At 37.5% G+C, this 24,344-nt stretch overlaps 1 protein-coding gene across 2 annotated transcripts in view; it reads left to right on the plus strand.

Moving 5' to 3' along the window:
- The window catches only part of RABGAP1L (RAB GTPase activating protein 1 like), an 808,808-nt gene that overhangs the window by 140,451 nt on the left and 644,013 nt on the right, over window positions 1-24,344 (plus strand). For both annotated transcript variants that reach the window (XM_017866952.1, XM_017866951.1), the window contains exon 11: window positions 6,748-6,889. In XM_017866952.1, coding sequence (XP_017722441.1) covers window positions 6,748-6,889 — 142 coding nt within the window. The remainder of the gene's footprint in view (window positions 1-6,747; window positions 6,890-24,344) is intronic.

Here is a 24,344-nt window from a genome sequence, read left to right on the forward strand (position 1 = left end):
TTTTTTTGAGGCAGAGTCTGGCTCTGTGGCCCAGGCTGGAGTGCAGTGGTGCAATCTTGGCTCATTGCAAGCTCCGCCTCCCGGGTTCCTGCCCTCAGCCTCCTGAGTAGCTGGGACTACAGGTGCCTGCCACCATGCCTGGCTAATTTTTTGTATTTTTAGTAGAGACGCGGTTTCACCGTGTTAGCCAGGGTGGTCTTAATCTCCTGACCTCGTGATCCGCCCACCTCGGCCTCCCAAAGTGCTGGGATTACAGGAGGGAGCCACCGCGCCCGACCTGATCCAGACTTTTACATTACCCATACCTTTTGTTGTTTCTGAGCTGCAGCCGGAAATTGCTGGGTGGTTTACGGGAACAAGCAGGGTTAGTCTAAAATGTAGGCAAAAACTTAAAAACAACTAGTGAGTTTAGAATTTAATGGCAAATATAAGTTTTGAAACATGATTTCTCTCTGTCTAGTCCTCATGTTGTTAAAAAACCAATCATCATAGGACTGAGTGGTTTGCAAAATAGACTTTACTTTTATACTTGGCCTGATTATTTACATAAAGTACATCAAGAATAATTATTTCTACATAGGCCTTTTGGATTGACTTTAATGGAAGTTTGTTCCACAAGGAATTTCAGATAAGACCTTTTAAAGCTGAGCCCAATCATGGGTTTGTATCTTCAAACACCTGTGAGTTGGGTGATTCTCTCCTCTTAGGGTCCCAAGATAAACTTGGAGCTTCTGGACCTATTAGAAAGTGACATTCTTTACTGACCACAAGTCATGAACTCTGTACAGGGACTGTGTAGACAAGGGTAGGAGGCCAGTTTCCCACTGGGCTTTTATGGACTCTGCAAGTTGAGATTGACTCAGTCTCAGTAAAGTAACCACCTTCTCCAATTGTGTTCAGTTGTGAAAGAAAAATGAATTCTTACCACACTGATGCAAACAACTATATTGCCATAAGAAGACTCACAGATGGTTTCCAAATTCTGGCGGAACCAGACAGAGAGAAACAAACATGCTCCAAATCTTGATCATAGGAATATACCTTACTCAATTATTGAAGGCCATAAATAGTTCAAAATGAGTTTCCTTGACTCTGAGAAACAAAGCATGGATCAACAGTATTCCAAGCAAAAGTCAAAAAGGTTTCTTCGGCTTTATGAATTCAGTGCATTTAGTTAACTCTTGATTTGCTTGATATTCATGAATATTTCAGCTCTTTGTGAGTCCTGTACATTTTCATTTATTAAAATGTTACAGTCTCCAAAGTTATTAGAAGTCTGTGTTTGAGAGCAACTGTTAAAGTTTCTATGGCTTATTATAAACCATCTTTTGAAAAGGATTAAAATAAGACAACAATTGTCTGTGAATAGCAAAATATCCAGGGTAGTTACAGTTACAAACACAATTAACAAAGAAGTGTGGTTATTTCTGTGGTTTATGATAACTTAACATTAATTATGGTTAACAGCATATACTTAGACATTAGAATTTTAGAAATCCCATATGATTTTTGAACTTATATTAGCATTATTCACAAAAATACGACCTAAAGAAGATTGAACATCATTTTGGCAATCTTGTGTACCTAAACATGTCAAATAATCCTGTTTACCTCTCATTTGCTGGACACTTCAGGGCCCCCTGAAGTATTTGAAAAGCCAAGTGGTGGCTGGAAATAGTGGCTCATGCCTGTAATCCCAGCACTTTGGGAGGCCAAGGCCGGTGGATTGCCTGAGGTTGGGAGTTCGAGACCAGCCTGGCCAACCTGGAGAAACCCCATCTCTACTAAAAATACAAAATTATCAGGTTGTGGTGGCGCATGCCTGTAATCCCAGCTACTTGGGAGGCTGAGGCAGGAGAATCCCTTGAAGTCGGTGGGCAGAGGTTGCGGTGAGCCAAGATTGCACCATTGCACTCCAGCCCGGGCAACAAGAGTGAAACTCTGCCTCAAAAAAAAAAAAAAAGCAAGGTGCCAAGGAACACGGTTTTGAAACTGAAGTTTGATCTTGGGAAGGCTGTGAAATGTTCAAGCTTTAAAACACTTGAAGCCAGGCCTGGTGGCTTATGCCTGTATTCCTAGCACTTTGGGAGGCCAAGTGGGTGAAACTCTCTACTAAAAATACAAAAATTAGCTGGGCATGGTGCTGGGCGCCTGTAATCCCAGCTACTCGGGAGGTTGAGACAGAGAATTGCTTGAACCTGGGAGGAAGAGGTTGCAGTGAGCCAAGATGGTGCCACTGCACTTCAGCCTGGGTGACAGAGCAAGACTCCATCTCGAATGAATGAATGAATGAATGAATGAATGAATGAATGAGTGAATGAATGGTCTGAGAACTGAATGACAAGAAGGAACTCACCATAGTGATGCAGGATTTTTCTTGGTCACTTTGCCAGTCGGAGACCTCTGGGTGGTAATGCCCCTGTCTGGGCCTTGCTGGGCCTGGTTTCACCACAGGAGATGCCCCATCCACTTGGCCTGCCAGTTCATGCCTGGCCTGCAATTTGTCACGGATCCCGTGGCCATTGCGACTGTGTGTTCAACCCCTGGTTGGAGGTGGGGTGTGAGCGAGCAAGTATGTGGTCTGACCAGTTGTTCCAAGTGCCCGCACAGAAGCAGGCTTTGTGCAGTGCTTGTTGCTGGACTAGGCGTGTCTCAAACCACTCCTGTGATGGTCTCTGATGTCCAGATGGAGGAATGTGGTGGTACCCAGGCAGGGGTGCCATGACTCCGAAGCCCCTGAGGGGGTGTTACAGCATGTTAATTGGCTCAAGGGGCTGAAAGAGCTGTTAACACCCTGCCATCTGGAACGGATGGTGATGTGTTAACAGCTCTTTCAGACCCTTGCCCCACTTTGGCCTATGGCTGCAGCCTGGCTCAGCCCCACTGCTGCTTTCTGTTGTGTGGGGCAGCTGCCCTCTGCCAGCAGAGGGCAGAGGGCCACAATGTTACAGCCTTCTGTGTACCCACTTTCAGTGGGTCCTGACTTCTTGTGCCATGTCCAAGAAGAATAGGATGACGCTGAGAATCGAAGAGTGAGGAAGGTGGAGAATTTAATTTAGGAACGAAACAGATCTCAGCAGAGAGGGGACGCAAGGGTGGTCCCCTACGCAAAGTCATGTGGCTTCTATCCCATTGTGGCTGGGTCTGGGGCTTTTATGGGCTCAGATTGGGGAGTGTATGCTGATTGATTTGTGAGTCTGCAAAAAGATTAAAACAAAAGCACTACTCAAAGTTGGGCACGACAGTGTAAAAAGTCAATTAGGGAAGGGTAGGTATATATAAAATAGGTGAAGGCTGGGGATCAATCAGAGGAAAATGTGCCAAATGGGAAGACATTCTCAGTCCGGTTTGCAGATTTGACTTGTAGCTTGGCTTTCAGGCTTTAAACTGTCTTTTGGCTTGAAGGTGGGGTTTCACTGGGGACCTGCCCCTGTCTGCCTAGAATTTGTCTGCCTCCTGCCACTGTCAATATAAAGATCCCGGGAAAGACCTTTCAAAGGAACAACTAATGAAAAAGTTCTAAGATATGGACAAGCTTGGATTGTTGTTAGGATTGAATTCTTGCTATCCTTATTGTTATTACCATAGTAATTATTTTTGCAGAATTTCCAGAGTAGTGCTAGACTAGGACACAGAAGCTACTTTTGCCGCTTCATTATTCCTGAGCATTACTTGTGTATTGTACTATAGGTTAGACTCTCTCATGCTTCGTAGTGTTACATCAACAGCACAAAACGATAACAAGAAATAACACTTGTGTAGCACTTCCTGTGTGCTGAGCATTTTTCTAAATACTTTACTTGCTTTTTGTGTGGCTTGGGACACAATTTGGATTCAGAAAAGAGAGAGGTCTCAAGAAACAAGAGAGGAAGGAAAGTTAGAATGAATTGAGAGGAGCTATAATGGTAAAAAGACATGAAATAGTACTTCGGGTGAAGAGTTAAGGGGGAACAGAAACTTTTCTCTTGACAAATCTGTTTTCTGCATGCCAACTTACTGTTTTTGTTTTCAGACAAGACATAGTTTGGAGGGAAGAGGCTTGCCTATAAGAAAAGGATAGGCTCCAGGTCAGGACAGGAGTTTAGCTGTTCTCAGAAGTTTCTGTGACTTGACTTTCAATACAGGGAAGTAAGCTACTTTTTTGATCTGTGCTAAGTGTGGGTTTGATATTAAAATATCAAATGTTTTCTTGCCCTCTCCTCCAAATCTCTTCTTTACTTTTGAGTGCCTTGACATTCCTTTTAGTTGGAGACAAAACTTTTAATCAACTATCAGAGTTAAAAAGCATAAAAGAAAATTCCTATTTGAAGATGCATATTGGTTTAAACTTATTTAAATCAAAGTATGATCAGTCAGTAAATAACCAAAAGTAACTGAATAATAAGAATAACTATTCTAATTGCAGAAAGGTGAAAATTAACAAGGTTGTGGAGTACTACTAAAGTTGTGAGAAAATAATCTGTTGGGGACTTTTTTTTTTTTTTTAACTTAGTGCTTCTGATTACCTTTGGCGTCTTTACTGTCACCTCTGCAGAGGTAAATAGAAGCTGCTTGGAAATGTATTTTTTTCATGTGATTTTATGTATCTGTAGCTTACTGAGAATATTTGATTCTGTTACGTGTTTTATATAGACATTCTTTTTGAAAATAACAGGTCATGTAGGCAATAGTTCTCAGTTCAGCTTTGCATCAGAAGAACTTGTGACCCTTAAAAAAAAAAATCCAGATTCCTAAATCCTGCCCTAAGGATTAAGCATTAGTGTTTAAAATATAAAAAGCCTCAGATCTGGTTTCCTCATTTATAGCCACTGTTGAGACTTGTAACTTTAGAGAATTTTTAGAGATATCAGCATATTGTACTTTGTATTTAATAGTTGATGATGGCATGCCATATTGAAAAAGGTTTTAGAGTTTATTTGCATAAATGTGATGAATCTTTGTAATGTGACTTAGCCAACCCACATTTATTGAGCTCCTCTTTACATGTTGCTAAGCTGTAATGAATGCTAATATGAACCAGGCAGTTTTCTTTACAAATACAGATTGATTTTTTAGTTATCTAAAATATGTGAATATTGGGAACAAATAGTGTTTTTTTTTTTTTTTTTTTTTTTGACGGAGTCTCGCTCTGTCGCCCAGGCTGGAGTGCAGTGGCCAGATCTCAGCTCACTGCAAGCTCCGCCTCCCGGGTTTACGCCATTCTCCTGCCTCAGCCTCCCGAGTAGCTGGGACTACAGGCGCCCGCCACCTCGCCCGGCTAGTTTTTTGTATTTTTTTTTAGTAGAGACGAGGTTTCACCATGTTTGCCAGGATGGTCTCGATCTCCTGACCTCGTGATCCGCCCGTCTCGGCCTCCCAAAGTGCTGGGATTACAGGCTTGAGCCACCGCGCCCGGCCAGGAAACAAATAGTGTTTTAAATAAAATATACTTTATTTGAAACTCAGTTTTAGGTGCAATATTTAGATTCTATATGAGATCAAAGTAGTTCAGATTCTGCTTGTATAGGAAACTTAAGTGCAGATGAAATATTTTACCACTATTGTAGAATTTTGTACTACAACAGCAGAGTTGAATTGTTTATACAAAACGTTTGTCAACTTCTGAGAAAGACAGTTATATTGTTTGTAAATAAGAACAGTTTTATTTCTAATCTGTATACTTTTTCTTGCTGTAATGCACTGGACAGGACTTCCATGGGCTGTTGAATGAGAGTGGTGGCAGTGGACATTCTTCCTTTTTCCTCCATCTCAGGGGAAATTATTCAGCCTTTCACCTTTAAACGTAGTATTACTTGTAGATTTTTCTTAGATACTCTTTATTAGGTTGAGGAAGCATCCTTGTATTACTTGTTTACTGAACATTTTTGACATGAATGAATGCTGGATTTTCTCAAATGCACTTTATTTTGATATGACATTAATTGATATGAACATATGGTCTTTCTTCTTTAGTCTATTAATATAGTGGATTATGCTGATTGATTTTTCCAGTGTTGAACCAGCTTGGCATTCCCCAACTAAATCCTATTGGTTGTGATGTATTTTGTATGTGTGTATGTATAAAATTTGTAATTTGGTTTGTATATATTTGATTTGAAATATATTTGAATAAATATTTATTTGAAATTGTTTTATGTATATGTATAAAATTGGATTTGATTTGCTAATATATATAATTTATAATTTGATTAGCAAATTAAATCCATACTTTTATATGTAACCCACGCATATATTTTTATACATATAACAAATATATCTTTAACAAAAAATATAACAGCTATATCTGTGGCTACCTGTCAGGGATGGGTATAGTACAGGAAGGCATATTGGTATGGGTGTGGTTGCCCAACTGTATACAGTTGTAAAAATTCTTTGAGCTATATACTTTAGTTTTGTGTAACATAGCCAGTTAAGAGTCTAGCATCACTTGCTTATCTGTCTGTCCTAGAACCTGTGGTGTCTCAGGTTTTTCTGATGAAAAGAAATTGAGCTCTCCAAAAATAATGAGTAGGTTTCATTGTATTAGTTAAAAATAATACTAGAGGAACATAAATTTAGAATATCCTGTGAAGGACAATGCACCTTAAAAGTTTTCAGAATCTCAGACATGCTGGAGATCAAACACAACATGCCATTCTTCATTGCAGCTCTTTTGAATGAACTATTTAAAATAATATCTTTCAATACTATCTGCCAATGTTTCCTTCAAATTTCTAATACTTAGATATACTGTTATATTTTTCTCAGTCTGAGGGAAAAGGCCACACCAATGCTGGAGATGCAATATATGAGGTGGTGAGTCTACAGCGAGAGTCTGACAAGGAGGAACCAGTCACTCCTACTAGTGGAGGGGGTCCAATGTCACCCCAGGATGATGAAGCAGAAGAGGGTAAGAAGTTGGATTTAATCAGTTTCTTCTGTCTGTATAGCTGCTTTACTTACAATCTTCAAAGGAGGTGTGTGTGTTGTGGGGAGAAGTGGAGGTTATTCCTAACCTCTCTTACCCTTTGGCTATATTCTACAAGATGCAGAAAAGAATTTGGTTCATTTGGTTCCTAAGTTGCATAGTCCCCACTGCCACTTATGCAACTATTTAAATTTGACAGCATCACTTGGCTGTTGTTGTTTTCTATTTTATTTCAATTATTTTTATTTTTTATTTTTTTGAGATGAAGTCTCCCCTGTCACCCAGGTTGGAGTGCAGTGGAAAACCTTGGCTCACTGCAACCTCTGCGTCCCGGGTTCAAACAATTCTCCTGCCTCAGCCTCCTGAGTAGCTGGATACAGGTGTGTGCCACCATGTTTGGCTAATTTTTTTGTATTTTTAGTAGAGACAGGGTTTCGCCGTGTTGGCCAGGCTTGTCTCGAACTCCTGACCTCAAGTAATCTGCCCACCTCAGCCTCCCAAAGTTCTGGAATTACAGGCGTGAGCCACTGCACCTGGTCTCAATTATTTTTGAAGTGTCTAATGAGAAGTTTCAAATGATCTCATGTGATTTTAGAATTTTTATGTTTGTTATGTCATGTCCTATTTCTCATTTGACATTATTCAGTTCTTGTTTTTTGCTGTTGCTGCACCCCTTACCACTACTTTTTTTTGAAATAGTGGGGTATCTACTCTATTTGCTACTTGGTTGCTGCTGAGAGATAACTGACCTCACAAAAGGCACACATCATTTGGCTCTGTGCTCAATACTCTTTTTATAGAAACTAGAACTAAATGACAGATGTTTACTTTAAGACTTTGTATCATGTGCTTCTAGGGTATGGTTTATTAATAGTAAATTTCTTGATTTTTATTATCGTTGAAAAAAGCATCTTAGAATTCTCAGTCTTTCTTCTGTATGAAACTATTTTTTTCTTTGATTACCATAAACATAATTATTTTTAGCTATTATTTATTTAGTGATTACTATATTCTAAGAACATTCCAAGTATTACAAATATGTTACTTTATTTGAGTCTTACAATCCTGTGAATAATCTTATTAACTTGGTTTTAAGGATGAGAAACTGAAACAGAGAGAGCATAATCACTTGCTAAGCTCACTCAGTTCAAAGTGGCAAAGCTGAGATCTGAGTCCAGGCTATCTGACTTTAAAATTTGTACTTGTAACTGTGACATTATTCTGTCAAGTTAGTCAGTTGATTAAAACATAAAAACAATTCACTTTTAAAACTAAGGTAAAATTCACATAACATGAAATTAACTGTTTAAACATGGACAATTCAGTGGCATTTTCGTACATTCACAATTTTGGGCAATCATCACCTCTATCTAGTTCTTAAACATTTTCGTCATCCAAGAGGAAATATTATACCCATTAAGCAGTCACTCCCTGTTCTCCCCTTTCCCTTTCCCCTGGCAGCCACTAATCTGCTTTCTATCTCTGTGGCTTTACTTATTTTGCATAATTCATGTAAGTGGAATCATGCAAAATGTGACTTTTTGTGTCTGGCTTCTTTCACTTAGCATAATGTTTTTTGAGCATTTTGTTTCATCTACATTGATATGTGATGTAGCAGGTGCCAGTATTTCGTTCCTTTTTATGACTGAATAATAATTAATTGTTTAGATAAACCACATTTTGTTTATCCATTCATCTTTCAGTGGACACTGGTTGATTCCATATTTTGGCTATTGTGAATACTGCTGCAGTACACATGGGAGTGCATCTGTCTCTTTGACATACTGGTTTCATTTCCTTTGGATATATATGCAGTAGTGGGATTGCTAAATTATATGGTAGTTCTATTTTTAATTTTTTGAGGAACTACCATACTGTTTTTCATAATGGCTGTACCAATTTGTATTTCTACCAATAGTGTTCAAGGGTTCCCTTTTCTCCACATCCTTGGGAACACTTATTTTTGCTTTTTGATAATAGCCATTTTAACAGGTGTGAGATGATATCTCATTGTGGTTGTGATTTCCATTTCCCTTATGATTAGTGATGTTGAGTACCTTTACATACACCTGTTAGTCATTTGCATGTCTTCTTTTGAGAAATGTCTTTTAGGTCCCCTGTCCCTTTAAAGAAATTTTTTTTTTTTTTTGCTATTGAGTTGTGCGAATTTCACATATATATGTGTATATATGTATGTATGTATATATGTATACAGGCAATATACGTATCTATACATATATACACATACACATATATTGCATATCTGTTATGAGATATGTGATTTGTAAATATTTTCTCCCATTCTGTAGGTTGCCCTTCCATACTGTTGATTGTTTGTTTTGTTTTGCACATGTTTTTTAGTTTGACGTAATCCCATTTATCTATTTTTGCTTTTGTTGCTTATGCTTTTGGGGTTGTATCCAAAAATCATTGCCCAAACCAGTGTCATGAAGCTGGTCCCCTTTGTTTTTTTCTAGTAGTTTAAGTCTTTAATCCATTTTTAGTTTGTTTTATGTATAGTGGTGTGAGATAAAAGTCTAATCTCTAATTTCATTCTTCTGCATGTTGTGGATATCCAGTTTTTTCAAAACCATTTATTTGAAGAGACTGTTCTTTCCCTATTGTATGTTCTTGGCACCTTTGTTGAATGTCAGTTGGCTCTAAACACATGGAATTATTTCTGTTCTCTTTATCCCATTGGTCTATATGCCTATTTTTCATGCTGATCTCATGTTGTTTTGGTTACTTTAGCATTGCAGTAGATTTTGAAGTCAGATAGTGTAATGCTTCCAGCTTTGTTCTTTTTGTTCAAGATTGCTTCACCTATTTGGGATCCTTTTGGCTCTGTATGAAATTTAGGATTTTTTTTTTTTCTATTACTATGAAGAATGTCTTTGGAATTTTGTTAGGGATTGCGTTATGATCTGTAGATTGCTTTGAGTAGTATAGACATTTTAAACATATTAATTCTTCCAATCCATGTACACAGTATATCACTCCATTTACTTGTATCTTAAATTTCTGTCATCGATGTTTTATAGTTTTCAGTGGAGAGATCTTTCACCTCATGGGTTAAATTTATTTCTAAGTATTTATCTTTTGTAGCTATTGTAAATGTGATTTAAAAAGTTAGTTTTCAGATAGTTTGCTGTTACTCTGTAGGAATGCTACTGATTTTTGTATCCTGCAACTTTACTGAATTTATGTATTAATGCTAACAGTTTTTTTTTTTTTTTTTTTTTGAGGCGGAATCTCGCTCTGTCGCCCAGGCTGGAGTGCAGTGGCCGGATCTCGGCTCACTGCAAACTCCGCCTCCCGGGTCCATGCCATGCTCCTGCCTCAGCCTCCTGAGTAGCTGGGACTACAGGCGCCCGCCACCTCGTCTGGCTAGTTTTTTGTATTTTTTAGTAGAGACGGGGTTTCACTGTGTTAGCCAGGATGGTCTCGATCCCCTGACCTCGTGATCCACCCGTCTCGGCCTCCCAAAGTGCTGGGATTACAGACTTGAGCCACCGCGCCCGGCCGCTAACAGTTTTTTTATGGAGTCTTTAGGGTTTGCTATAAATAAGATCATGTCATCTGCAAACCAGGACAATTTGATTTCTTCTCCAGTTTGTATGCCTTTTATTTCTTTCTCTTCTCATTTTGAATAGTAGCGGCAAGAGTAGGCATCCTTGTCTTGTTCTGAATCTTAGAGGAAAAGTTTTAACCTTTTGTCACTGAGTGTAATGTTAACTGTGGGTTTGTCATATATGGCCTTATTTTATTGAGGTATATCCATTCTATACTTAATGTATTGAGAGTTTTTCCCATGAAAGGATGTTGAATTATGTCAAATGCTTGTTCTGTATCAGTTGAAATTATCATATGGTTTTTGTCCTTCATTCTGTTCATGTGATGCATTACATTTACAGATTTGCATATGTTAACTCATTCTTGCATCTCCTGGATGAATCCCACTTGATCATGATGAATAATCTTTTTAATGTGCTGTTGAGTTTGGTTTTCTAGTGTTCTGCTGAGGTTTTTTGCATCTGTGTTCTTCAGAAATATTGGCCTGTAGTTTTCCATTTTTGTAGTGTCCTTGTCTGTGTCTGGCTTTGGTATTAGTGTAATGCTGGCCTCACAAAATGAGATTGGAATTACTCTGTTCTCTTGAATTTTTTGGAAAAGTTTGAGAACAGTTGGTATTAATTCATCTTTCAGTCTTTGGTAAAATTCAGCAATGGAGCCATCAGGTCCTGGGCTTTCTTTTTTTGTTGAGAGACTGTTTATTATTGATTCAGTGTTATTACTCATTATTGGTTGGTTCAGATTTTCTATTTCTTGATAATTTAATCTTGGTATGTTGTATGTGTCAAGGAATTATTCATGTCTTTTAGGTTGTTTAACTGAATATAATGAACTATAACAGTATTTTATGATTCTTTGTATTTCTGTTTTATCAGTTGACACGTCTCCTTGGTGTTCAGGAGCATGTTGTTTAATTTCCATTATTTGTGAATTTTCCAAAGTTTTTTCTGTTATTAATTTGTAGTTTTATACTATTGTGGTTGAAAAAGATACTTGATTCTGTTTCAGTCTTCTTAAATTTGTTAAGACTTGTTCTGTGGCCTAACATATGATCTGTTCTAGAGAATGTTTCATATACAGTTGAGGAGAATGTATATTGTGCGGTTGTTAGATGGAATGTCTCATATATTATTTAGCCTAGAGTGTACTTTAAGTCTGATGTTCCTTTATTGATATTCTGTCTGGATGATCTGTCCACTGCTGAAAGTGGGTTGTTGAAATCTCTTACTATTTTTGTATTGCAGAATGTGTCACTTCAGATCTATTAATATCTGCTTTATATATAGGTACTTTGATGTTGAGTGCATATATTTGCAATTATTATAGTTTCTTGCTGAATTGACCTTTTATTATATAATCACCTTCTTTGTTTCTTTAAATTTTTTTTAATTTTAATTTTTGTGGACACATAGTAGGTGTATGCATTTATGGGGTACATGAGGTGTTTTGGTAAAGGCATGCAGTGTGAAATAAGCACATCATGGAGAATGGAGTATTTATTCTCTCAAGCATTTATCCTTTGAGTTATACACAATCCAGTTATACTTTTAAAGTTATTTTAAATTGTACAATTAAGTTATTATTGACTATAGTCATCCTGTTGTGCTGTCAAATACTAGGTCTTACTCATTCTTTCAATTTTTTTTGTACCTATTAACCATCCCCACCTCCCCCTCTCAACCCATCGCTACTATTCCCAGCCTCTGGTATCCATCTGTATTAGTCTGTTCTCACACTGCTGTAAGGGTACTACCCAAAATTGGGTAATTTATAAACAAAGTAAGTTTAATTGATTCACAGTTTTGCATGACTGGGGAGGCCTCAGAAAATTTACAATCATGGCAGAAGGGGAAGCAGGTACTTTCTTCACAAGGCGGCAGGAGAGAGAGAGAGAGAAAAGGGAAGAGCCCTCTTATAAAACCATCAGATCTTGTGATAATTCACTCACTATCATGAGAATAATATAGGGGAAACTGATTCAGTTTCCCATGATTCAGTCACCTCCCACGAGGTCTGTCCCTCAGCAACTGGGGATTACAATTCAAGATGAGATGTGGGCGGGGGATACAGAGCCTAACCATATCATCATCTGTCTACTCTGTGTCCATGACTTCAATTGTTTTGATTTTTAGATCCAACAAATAAGTGATAGCATACAATGTTTGTCTTTCTGCGCCTGGCTTATCTCACTTAACATAATGATCTCCAGTCCAATCCATGTTGTTGCAAATGACTGGATCTTTTTTTTATTTTTATGTTTTTGAGATGGAGTTTCACTCTTGTTGCCCAGGCTGGAGTGCAGTGGTGCGATCTCAGCTCACTGCAACCTCCACCTCCCGGATCTAGTGATTCTCCTGCCTCAGCCTTCTGAGTAGCTGGGATTACACGTGTCTACCACCATGCCTGGCTAATTTTTTGTATTTTAGTAGAGACAGGGTTTCGCCGTGTTGGCCAGGCTTGTCTTGAACTCCTGACCTCAGGTGATCCACCCGCCTCGGCCTCCCAAAGTGCTGGGACTACAGGCCTGAGTCACCGTGCCCTGCTGACAGATGACTGGATCTTATTCTTTTTTATGGTTGAATAGTCCTTTGTTGTATATAAGTACCACATTTTCTTTATGCATTCATCTGTTGATGGACATTTAGGTTGCTTCCAAATCTTAGCTGTTGTAAACAGTGTTGCAACAAACACAGGAGTACACATATCCCTTTGCTACACTGATTTCCTTTCTTATTGGTATATATACCCAGCAGTGGGATTGCTGTATCATATGGTAGCTTAATTTTTCGTTTTTTTTTTTGAGGAACCTCCAAACTGTTTTCCTTAGTGGTTGTACTAATTTACATTTCCACCAACAGTGTACAAGGGTTATTTTTTCTCTACATCACTAGCATTAGCGATTGCCTGCCTTTTGGATGTAAGCTATTTTAACTGGGGTGAGATGATATCTCATTGCAGTTTTGATTTGCATTTCTCTGATGATCAAAGATGTTAAGCGTCTTTTTCATATGCCTGTTTGCCATTTCTATGTGTTTTTTCCTTGAGAAATGTCTATTCAGATCTTTTGCCCATGTTTTAATCAGATTATTTGATTTTTTTCCTATAGAGTTGTTTGAGATGTTCCTTTTATATTCTAGTTATTAATCCCTTGTCAGATAGGTAGTTTACAAATATTTTCTCCCATTCTGTGAGTTATCTCTTCACTTTGTTAATTGTATCCTTTGCTGTGCAGAAGTTTTCTAACTTTATATGATCTCATTTGTTCATGTTTGCTTTGGGTGCCTGTGTTTGTGGGGTATTACTCATGAAATTTTTGCCTAGACCAATGTCCTGGAGATTTTCCCCAGTGTTTTTTTGTAGTAGTTTTATAGTTTGAAGTCTTATACTTGAGTCTTTAATCCATTTTGTTTTGATTTTTGTATATGGTGAGAGGGGACTAGTTTCATCCCTCTGCATAAGGATATTCAGTTTTCCCAGCACCATTTATTGAAGAGACTGTTCTTTCTCCAATGTATGTTTTTGGCACCTTTGTCAAAAATGAGTTCACTCTAGACGTATGAATTTATTTCTGGGTTCTCTCTTCAGTTCCATTGGTCTATGTGTCTGTTTTTATGCCAGTCCCATGCTGTTTTGGTTACTATAGCTCTGTTGTATAATTTGAAGTCAGTTGTGATTCTTCAATTTTTTTTTTCTTTTTGCTTAAGATAGCTTTGGTTATTCTAGGCCTTTTGTGGTTCCATATAAATTTTAGGATTGTTTTTTCTATTTCTGCGAAGCACACCATTGGTTTTTTGATAGGGATTGCATTGGATATGTAGGTTGCTTTGGGTAATATGGAGATTTCAGCAGTATTGATTCTTCCAATCCATGGGATATTTTTCCATATTTTTGGTGTCCACTTCAATTTCTTTCATCAGTGTTTTATAGGTTTCATTATACAGATCTTTTACTTCTTCAGGTAAGCTCATTCCTAGGTATTTAGTTTCATTTATGGCCATTATAAATGGGATTATCATTATTATTATTTTTTTTTGAGATGGAGTCTCACACTGCCACCCAGACTGGAGTGCAGCGGTGCGATCTCGGCTCACTGCAAGCTCCGTCTCCCGGGTTCACGCCATTCTCCTGCCTCAGCCTCCTGAGTAGCTGGGACTACAAGGCGCCTGCCACCATGTCTGGCTAATTTTTTGTATTTTTAGGAGAGACGGGGTTTCACCGGGTTAGCCAGGATGGTCTTGATCTCTTGACCTCGTGATCCGCCCACCTTGGCCTCCCAAAGTGCTGGGATTACAGGCGTGAGCCACCGCACCTGGCCATAAATGGGATTATTTTTTAAAATTCTTTTCCACATTGTTGACAATTGGCATATGTAAATACTACCAATTTTTGTATTGTAATTTGGTATCCTGCAACTTTACTGAATTTGTTCATGAGTTTTAATAGTTTTGTGGTGGAGCCTTTAGGTTTTTCCAAATATAAGATTATATCATCTGCAAACAAGGATAATTTGACTTCTTTCTTTCCAATTTGGATGCCCTTTATATCTTTGTCTTGTCTGATTGCTCTAGCTAGGACTTGCAGTACTGTGTTGATTAACAGTGGTAACAGTGCTGATTGCTCTAGCTAGGACTTGCAGTACTGTGTTGATTAACAGTGGTAAAAGTGCTGATTGCTCTACCTAGGACTTCTGGTACTATGTTGAATAATAGCGGTGATAGTGGGCATCCTGGTTGTGTTCCAGATCTTAGGGGAAAGGCTTTCAGTTTTTCTCCATTCAGTATGGTACTAGCTGTTGGTCTGTCATATATGGCTTTTATTATGTTGAGGTATGTTCCTTCTATCTCAAGCTTTTATTGAGGGTTTTTATCATGAAAGGATGTTGAATTTTATCAAATGCTTTTTCTGTATCAATTCAAATGACCATAGTTTTTTTCCTTTATTCTGTTGATACAGTGTATCACATTGATTGATTTGCATCGCAGGGATAAATCTCAATTGGTCATGATGAATGATCTTTCTAATGTATTGTTGAATTTGGTTTGCTGATGATTTTTGCATGAGTATTTATCAGAGATATTGGCCTATAGTTTTCTTCTTCTTCTTTTTTTTTTTTTTGGATGTATGTTTGTCTGGTTTTGGTATCAAGGTAATACTGGCCTTGTAGAACGAGTCTGGACATTTGGAAGAGTTCCCTCTGCCTCTGTTTTGCAGTAGTTTGATTTGGATTGGTATTAGTTCTTTAAATGTTTGATAGAATTCAACAGTGAAGTCATCGGTTCCTGGGTTTTTCTTTAGTGGGAGACTTATTATTATTGCTTCAATCTCAGTACTTGTTATCAGTCTATTTGGGTCTTGGATTTCTTCATGGTTCAATCTTGGTAGGTTTTATGTGTCTAGGAATTTGTTATATTCTTCTAGATTTTCCAATTCATTGGCATATAGTTGCTCATAGTAATCATTAATGACCCTTTGAATTTCTGCCATCTCAGTGATAATGTCTCTGTTTTCATTTCTGATCTTATTTATCTGTATCTTTTTGATTTTTTTTCTTAGTCTGGCTAAAGGTTTGTCAATTTTGCTGAACTTTTCAAGAAACCAGTGGTTTGTTTCATTGATTGTTCATTTTTTTAAGTTTCAATTTATTTCTTCTCTGATCTTTATTAGCTCTTTCCTTCAACTAATTTTGGGTTTGGTTTGCTCCTGCTTTTCTAATTTTAAAGATGCATCATTAGAATGTTTATTTGAAGTTTTCCTCTTTTTGATGTAGACATTTATAGCTATAAAGTTCTCTCTTTGTACTGCTTTTGCTGGGTTTTGGCATGTTGTGTTTCCTTAATCATTTATTTCAAGAAATTTTTCAATTTTCTTCTCAATTTCTTCATTGACCCACTGGTCATTCAGGAGCATATTGTTTAATTTCTCTGTATTTATATAGTTTCCAAAATTTCTCTTTTTAACAGTTTCTAGTTTTATTCCACTGTGGTCAGAGAAGACGCTTGATATTATTTCAGTTTTTTTGAATGTTTTAAAACTTGTTTTGTGACCTAAAACATGGTCTGTCCTTGAGAATCATCTGTGTTCTGAGGAAAAGAATATGTATTCTGCAGCCATGGGATGAAATATTCTGTAAATACCTATGAAGTCCATTAGGTCAATGGTGCAGATTAAGTCTGATGTTTCTTTGTTGATTTTTTGTCTAGAAGATCTGTCCAGTGCTCACAGTGGGGGGTTGAAGTCTTCAGGTATTACCGTGTTGGGGTTTATCTTTCTCTTTAGCTCTAATGATATTTGCTTTATTTATCTTGGTGTTCCAGTGTTGAGGGCAGATATATTTAAAATTGTTGTATTTCCTTGCTAAATTGATCCCTTTATCATTATATGGCAGCTTTCTTTGTCTCTCATAGTTTTCTGTCTTAAAATCTATTTTTTCACTATAAGTATAGCTATTCCTGCTCTTTTTTTGTTTGTTTGTTTGTTTCAGTTGGCATGGAATGTCTTTTCCTTCTCTTTATTTTTGGTCTATATGTGTCCTTGTAGGTGAAGTTTGTTTCTTGTAGGCAACAGATGAATGGGTTTTGCTTTTTCATTCATTCAGCCAGTCTGTGTCTTTTGATTGGAGAGTTTAGTCCATTTACATTCATTGTCATTATTTCTAAGTGAGGATGTACTTCTGCCATTTTGCAATTTGTTTTCTGGTCTTTCCTTTTCTTTCCTTCCTGTCTTTCTTTAGTGAAGATGATTTTCGCTGTTGCTATGATTTCATTTCTTGCCTTTTTTTTTTTTTTTTTTTTAGACATGGTTTTGCCATGTTGCCCAGGCTGTAGGATCTTTTCTTTATCTTTAGCCATTGGGAGTTTGATTGTCAAATGCCTTGACATAGTCTTCTTTGGGTTAAATGTGCTTGGTGTTCTATAACCTCCTTGTACTTGAATATTAGTATCTTTCTCTAGGTTTGGGAATCCATTTCAATAAACTTTCAGCCCTATCTCTTTCTCTACCTCCTCTTTAAGGCCAATAACACTTAGATTTGCACCTTTGAGACTTTTTTTTAGATCCTGTAGCCATGCTTCATTGTTTCTTAATTCTTTTTCTTTTTGACTTCTCTGACTGTATTTTCATATCACCTGCCTTTAGGCTCACTAATTCTTTCTTCTGCCTCATCAGTTTTGCTATTAAAGGACTCTGATCTGTTCCTTGGCTCCAATTGCATTTTTCAGCTCCAGCATTTTTGCTTAATTAAAAAAAAATTTCAATCTGTGTTATATTTCTGTGATAGATTTGTGAATTCCTTCTTTGTGTTATCTTGAATTTCTTTGATTTTTCTCAACACAGCTATTTTGAATTCTCTTCCTGAAGTTTCACATATCTCTGTTTCTTCAGGAATGGTCCCTGGTGTCTTACTGAGTTCGTTTGGTGAGGTCATGTTTTCCTGGATGGTGTTGATGCTAGTAGATGTTTTTCAGTGTCTGAGCATCAAAGAGTTAGGTATTTATCATAGTTTTCACTGTCTGGGCTTATTAGTACCTGTCCTTCTTGGGAATGCTTTTCAGATATTTGAAAGAACTTGGGTGTTATGATCTAAGCTGTATCTACTTTAGGGGCTAGCTCCTCAAGCTCAGTAATGCTGTGGTTGTTGCAGACTCATAGAGATACTGCCTTGATGGTCTTGGATAAGATCTGGGAGAATTCTCTGGATTACCATGCAGAGACTCTTGTTCTCTTTTCTTAGTTTCTCCCAAACAGTCTCTCTGTCTTTGTCCTGAGCCACCTTAATCTGGAGATTGAATGACACAGTTACCCCTGTGGCTATCACAACTATGACTACACTGAGTCAGACCTGGAGCCAGCACAGCACTGGGTCTTGCCCAAGGTCTGCTGTCACCACTCCCTGGCTGCTGCCTATGTTCACTGAGGCTCTGGAGCTCTACCATCAGCAGGTGGCAAAGCCAGCCATGCCCGTGTCCTTCCCTTTAGGGTGAGGAAGTCCCTCAGACCCTGGGGTTGGAGGTTCAGCGGTGCCATCCAGGAGTCAGGGACCTAAGAATTCTACCTGTTGTTCTGTCATACTGCCCCTGACCTGGCAGTCAAACCACAAGACACAGTCCTTCCCACTGTTCTCTCCACTTTCCAAAGGCAGGAGGAACCTCACCCTGTAGCCACCACCCACCCAGGCTACGAGGAGTACTGACAGACTACCATAATGTTCCTTTAAGGTCCAAGGGCTCTGAAGTCAGCTTGTGATGAATGCTTCCTGGCCTGCGACTCAGCCTTCAGGGCTGTGGGCTCCCCATTTGCCCAGGGCAGGTTCAGAAGTGCTGTCCAAGAGTCAAGTTCTGGAATCAGGGACTGCAAGAGCTCACTTAGTGCTTTACTTCCCTGTGGCCATGCTAGAACCTAAGGTGCAAGACAAAGTCCCCTTTACTTTTTCCTCTGTTTTTCTCCAGTAGAAGGAGTTTTGCCCTGTAGCCACTACAGCTAGTAATGTGCTGAGTTTTACCTGAAGCCAGCAAGTCTCAGAGGCTCAGCCAAGGCCCTTGATGTAGTACCTGGGTATCACTGCTGGTTATTTCACGTCCAAGGCTCTTCAGATAGCAGGTGATGAACGCTGCTGGGATTGGGTTTTTTCTTTCAAGGCAGTGGGTTCCCTTTTGGCTTAGGGTGTGTCTAGAAATGTTGTCTGGGAGCTACAGCCTGGAATGGGGACCTCATGATTCTTATGGTGCCATATCTTGCTTTGGCAGAGCTGGTATCCAAGATGTAAGACAAAGTCTTCCCTACTCTTCCTCTCCTCTCCTCCAGTGGAAGGAAGGGTGTCTTTTGGAGCCATGAGCTATGCAGATTGGAGTTAGGGGAGGGGTGATACTAGCACTCCCTTGGCTGCCCCAGATGATATCTCAGTATGTCATGTTTCCCCCTAGTCCACTGTCTCTGAGCCTAGTTCATCACTAGGACTTGCCTAAGAGTTGCAGTCCTTATGGTCTAGACTGCCTTTCACATTTACTTGTACATAGCACTGTAGCCCTTGGTGGCAAGGTTTGCAGGAACTCAAATTTGCACCACTGGGATCAGGGATTTCCCTTTGGCCAGGGCTGGTTTAAATGCTCCCTCCATGGGCGGTTGTCAGCAAGAGTTTGGTCAGGTTTTGCTATCTCCTCTAACAGGACAGCACTAAGTTCAGTGCCCCACAATTGCTGTGTTCTCCCTACCCCTGTGCCCAGAGATGTTCACCCCACTGTGTCACTGATGCCAGGGGTTGTAGAGGGGTGATATTGGCAATTCAGGACTGTTTTTTTTTCCTATCTCTTCAGTGCCTCTTTCAGCAATAAGAAGTGAAAATCAGGACTATGAGTACTCACTTGAGTTTTGGTTCTTATGAAGGTTTTTTTTTTTTTTTTTTCTGTGTAGATAGTTGTTAAATTGATGTTTTGCATAGGGGACAATTGGTGGAGCTTTCTATTCCCTATCTTTCTCTGCCTATCTCTCCCCTTGTCTCTTTTTACACTTTTGAACTTAAAGTCTGTGTTGTCTGATATAAATTTAGCTACTCCTGCTCTGCTTTGGTTTTTATTTGCATGGAATAACTTTTTTCTTTACTTCATTTTTAGGTAAAGTGAGTCTTAGGTGAGTTTCAGGTAAACTTTTCTCCTTACAGGTAAAGTGAATCTCTTGTAGGGAGCTATAATTGGGGTGTTGTGTTTTGTTTTGCTTTGTTTTCTTCCATTCAGCCACTCTAAGTCTTTTGATTGAAAACTCGATGCATTTATATTCAAGATATTTATCTTTAGATAAAGACTTTCTGCTGCCATTTGGTGATTGCCTGCCTGCCTGTCTGTCTCCCTCCCTCCCTCCCTCCCTGCCTTTCTTCCTGCCTGCCTGCCTGCCTTCCTTTTTGTTCCTGTCTTACTCTCTTTCAATCTTCCTTGTGATTAATAATATTTTGTAATGACACACCTTGTTTCCTTACTTTTTATCTTTTATGTATTTGCTATACTTTTGCATTGTGATTACCATGAGGCTTATGAAAAACATCTTATAAAGGCTATTTTAACCTGACAACAGCTTAACTAACTGCATTAAAAAAACTTTATACTTCATCTCTCCTTCCCATATTTACAATTTTGATACTACAATCTATATCTTTTAGCCTGTGTATTCTTTAAAAAATTATTACAGCTATTATTGTTTTTAATAGTTTTGTCTTTTAACCTTCATACTGAAGATGTCAGTGATTTACATACTGCCATTACAGTATTTGCATATTTTATATATTTTACATATTTGCATATTTGTACTTACTTTTATCAGAAACTTTTATACTTTCAGATCAGTATGTTTTACACTTTCAAGTGTTTTTCTTACTAATTAGCATTCTTTACTTTCAGGTTGAAGAACCCTCTTTAGCATTTCTTGTAAGACAGATCTGGTGACATGATATTCTTTGATTTTTTTTCCATCAGTTTTATAGTTTTCCTCGTAGATCATGTACATATTTTATTGGATTAATTTTAAGTACTTCTTGTTAGTAATATGAATGATACTTAGTTTTAAATTTAAAATTTCAATGGCTTATTTGTAGTATGTAGAAAGGCAGTTGACTTCTTGTATATTGACTTTGTATACAGGTAACCTTACTATTCTTGGTTATTAATTCTAGGAAGCTTTTGTTTGTTTTATCAAATCTTTGGAAATTTCTGCATACATCATTATGTCACCTGAAAATAGAGACAGTTTTATTTCCTCTTTCTCAGTCTGCATAGCTTTCATTTTATTTTCTAAGTGTCTTATTGCATTTACTAGAACTTCCTGTACAATGCTTAATAGGAATGGTGAGAGGGGAACTTACTTGTTCTTTTCCTGATCTTAGCAGAAAAGCATCTAGTTTCTTACTATCAACATTAAGATGTTAGTTGTAGGTCTTTGTAGGTGTTGTTTATCAAGGTGAGGAAGTTCTTTTCTATTCTTAGTCTGCTGGGAGTTTTTTTTATCATGAATAAGTATTGGATTTTGTTAATTGCTTTTATTGATATGATCTTAGGATTTTTCTTCTTTAGCTGTTGATGTGATAGAGTAATTAATTGATTTTGGGTGTTCCTCTGTGGTTATTTATTTCGCACTCTCTACTTTCTCATGCCTTGCCATTTTGCTTCATCTGTTCCCTAAATAAAAATCTTGGATCACTATGTTTTTGCATCTTTAATATATGAACCACCAGTTGAAGTTCCTGCCTTCAGCTTGCTCACTCTTCAAAAACAGGACATTTGACTGATTTTAGTCTAAAATTTTTGATGTGGGTTTTGATACAGCACCATTGAAAATAAACAATATGAAGGCATAAATTATATACAATAGAATGAACGTATTTTGAGTGTGTAGTTCACCGAGTTTGAGAAGTGTTATACATCCATAAAATCACCACCAGAATTATGATATGAAACATTTTCATCACCCCAACAACTTTCTCTTATGCCCTTTATAACTCATCCTTTCCCCTCACTTGTGGTTCCTGGCGACCAGTGATCTATTTTCTGTCATTATAGTTTTACCTTTTCTTCAATTTTATATAAGTGGTATCACTTAGTACATAGTCTTTTGTATCTGGCTTTACATAGCATAATGCCTTTTAGATTTATCTACATTGTGTTAGCAGTGGGTTCCCTTTTATTGCTGAGTAGCAATCTGTTGTATAGATATGCTACAGTTTGTTTAGTCGTGAGTTAATGGATATCTCAGTTGTTTCTGGCTACTGGTTTCCATGAATAATGAATTTGATTACTTTTTTTTGGCAAATATATGCTTCCATTTCACTTGGAAAAATACCTACGAATAGGTTCACTGGGTCGAAATTACCAAGCTACTTTTCCATCCCTACCAGCAATAGATGAATCAGTTGCTCTATACCCTTGTTAGCATTTGGCCTTACTAGTTTAAAAAAATTTAGCTATTTCTAGTGTGTGTGTGTTGTGGTATATTGTGGTATTGATTTGCATTTCCCTAATGACTCATGTTTTTGTGTATCTTTTCATGTGATTATTTACCATTTGTATATCTTCTTGGTCAAGTGTCTATTAGAGTATGTTGCTCATTTGTAGATTCTGTTACTTGTCTTACTGATTTATTAGAGTTCTTTATATATATTAGACAAAATTTTTCTATGTGTTTTGCACATATTTCTTTCATTCTGTTGTTTTCATTTTCTGAAAAATGTCTTTTGAAGAGGAAGTTTAATTTTATGAAGTCTAATTTGTCAATTTCTTTCCTTTATGATTTATATCTTTTGTGTTCTGTCTAATAAACCCTTGCCTAACTCAATGTCACAAAGATTTTTTTTCTTTGCTCCTTTAGATGTTTTATAGTTTAGGTTTTACATATAGATCTGTTATCTATTTGTTTTTATGTGTAATTGCAGGTAGTTTTTGGCTTAAAAAACAGAAAACATTTATTTTATGGTTTCTGCAGGTTAGGAATTAAGGAGTGGCTTGTCTGGGCAATTCTGGCTAAGAGTTTCTCATGAAGAATCAGATACTGTCTGGGCATGTGGTCACCTGAACTCTTCACTGGGTGGGGCAAGAATCTCCAAAAGGACTCACCCATATAGCAGTCAAAATGATGCTGGTTGTTGGAAAGTAACATCAGTTTCTCTTTACGTAAGTTTCTTCAGAGAGGCTGCTTGGTTGTCCTTATGATACAATGTCTAGCTTCTGCCAGAGAGAGCAACCCAGGAGACCAAGGCGAAAGTTTCAGTGCCTTATATTTCCTAGCCTTGGAGTCATACAGTATTACTTACATTGTATTCTGTAGGTCACAGAGTTAAGCCCTTATTTACATTGTGCGATTCTACTGTATTCTATGGAAGACTTCCAGGAACACTGATGGGTCATTTCTATCTCAGCTGACATGAATGGGTAAAGAGAAGAGATCCCATGCAGGAGATTTTTGGGGCAGATCTAGAAGCTGTGCACATTATTTTCTGCTAAGCAAGAACCACAGGAGCAATTCGGAAATGTAATTGAACTGTGTGCTCAAGGAGAATAATAAATAGGTGTGAGAAGCATCTACCAGAAAGTTATTTGAAAACAAGATTTCAGGTAATGGCATACAAAAATGCCATTTTCTTTGGAAATGAAAAATACATGGAACTAGAATTGAGAGAGAATAAAATTAATAAAATGACAGGTGCTACTGAATAAGAATATATTATACCCTTCAGTATCATATAATTTGGCCTTTTGCTCTAATTAGTGAAAAACAGTTATCACTTCTGTCCTACTATGTTTGAAGAAGATAACTGACATAGTTTAAGTATCTGTTTTGTGGCATATATATTAGATACTTAATATACCTAGATTTATATTTTACTCATTTTAGCCCTGAGAAATAACTATTATCATCTGCATATTACATATAAGGAATAAGATTCAAAAAATGTAAGTAAATAGTTTGAGATCATAGGGATAAGATACAGAATTCAAATCTATGTGAATCTCAGCTGGAAAGCCCATGATTTTTCATGATAAACAAAATAAAGATACTCTCCTTTAAATCACTGAATCTATATAACTTCACTCTTAATTGCTTAAAAGATAGTATTTTTAGTGTTCCCTTTCCAGATGAGTCATTCTAGATCTTATATATTCTTAATATTCTGGATCTGTCTGAAATTGCAGACTTGTGATAGAAAGATATAATTGAATATAATGTGAAAATAGAACATGAAACCGTATCTTCTAAACACTATTGTTTAGGGAGCTTTCATCATATTTGGAAGCATTTTTGCAAAGTGGTTTCAAGCATGCAAATAAACTAGCATGTTATCAAGGAACTCTAGGTATAGAATATTTTAAATTATGTCACCCAGAAGCCACAT

The sequence above is a fragment of the Rhinopithecus bieti genome, unplaced genomic scaffold (assembly GCF_001698545.2).
Source record: "Rhinopithecus bieti isolate Rb0 unplaced genomic scaffold, ASM169854v2 scaffold_1853, whole genome shotgun sequence".
NCBI classification, from domain to species: domain Eukaryota; kingdom Metazoa; phylum Chordata; class Mammalia; order Primates; family Cercopithecidae; genus Rhinopithecus; species Rhinopithecus bieti.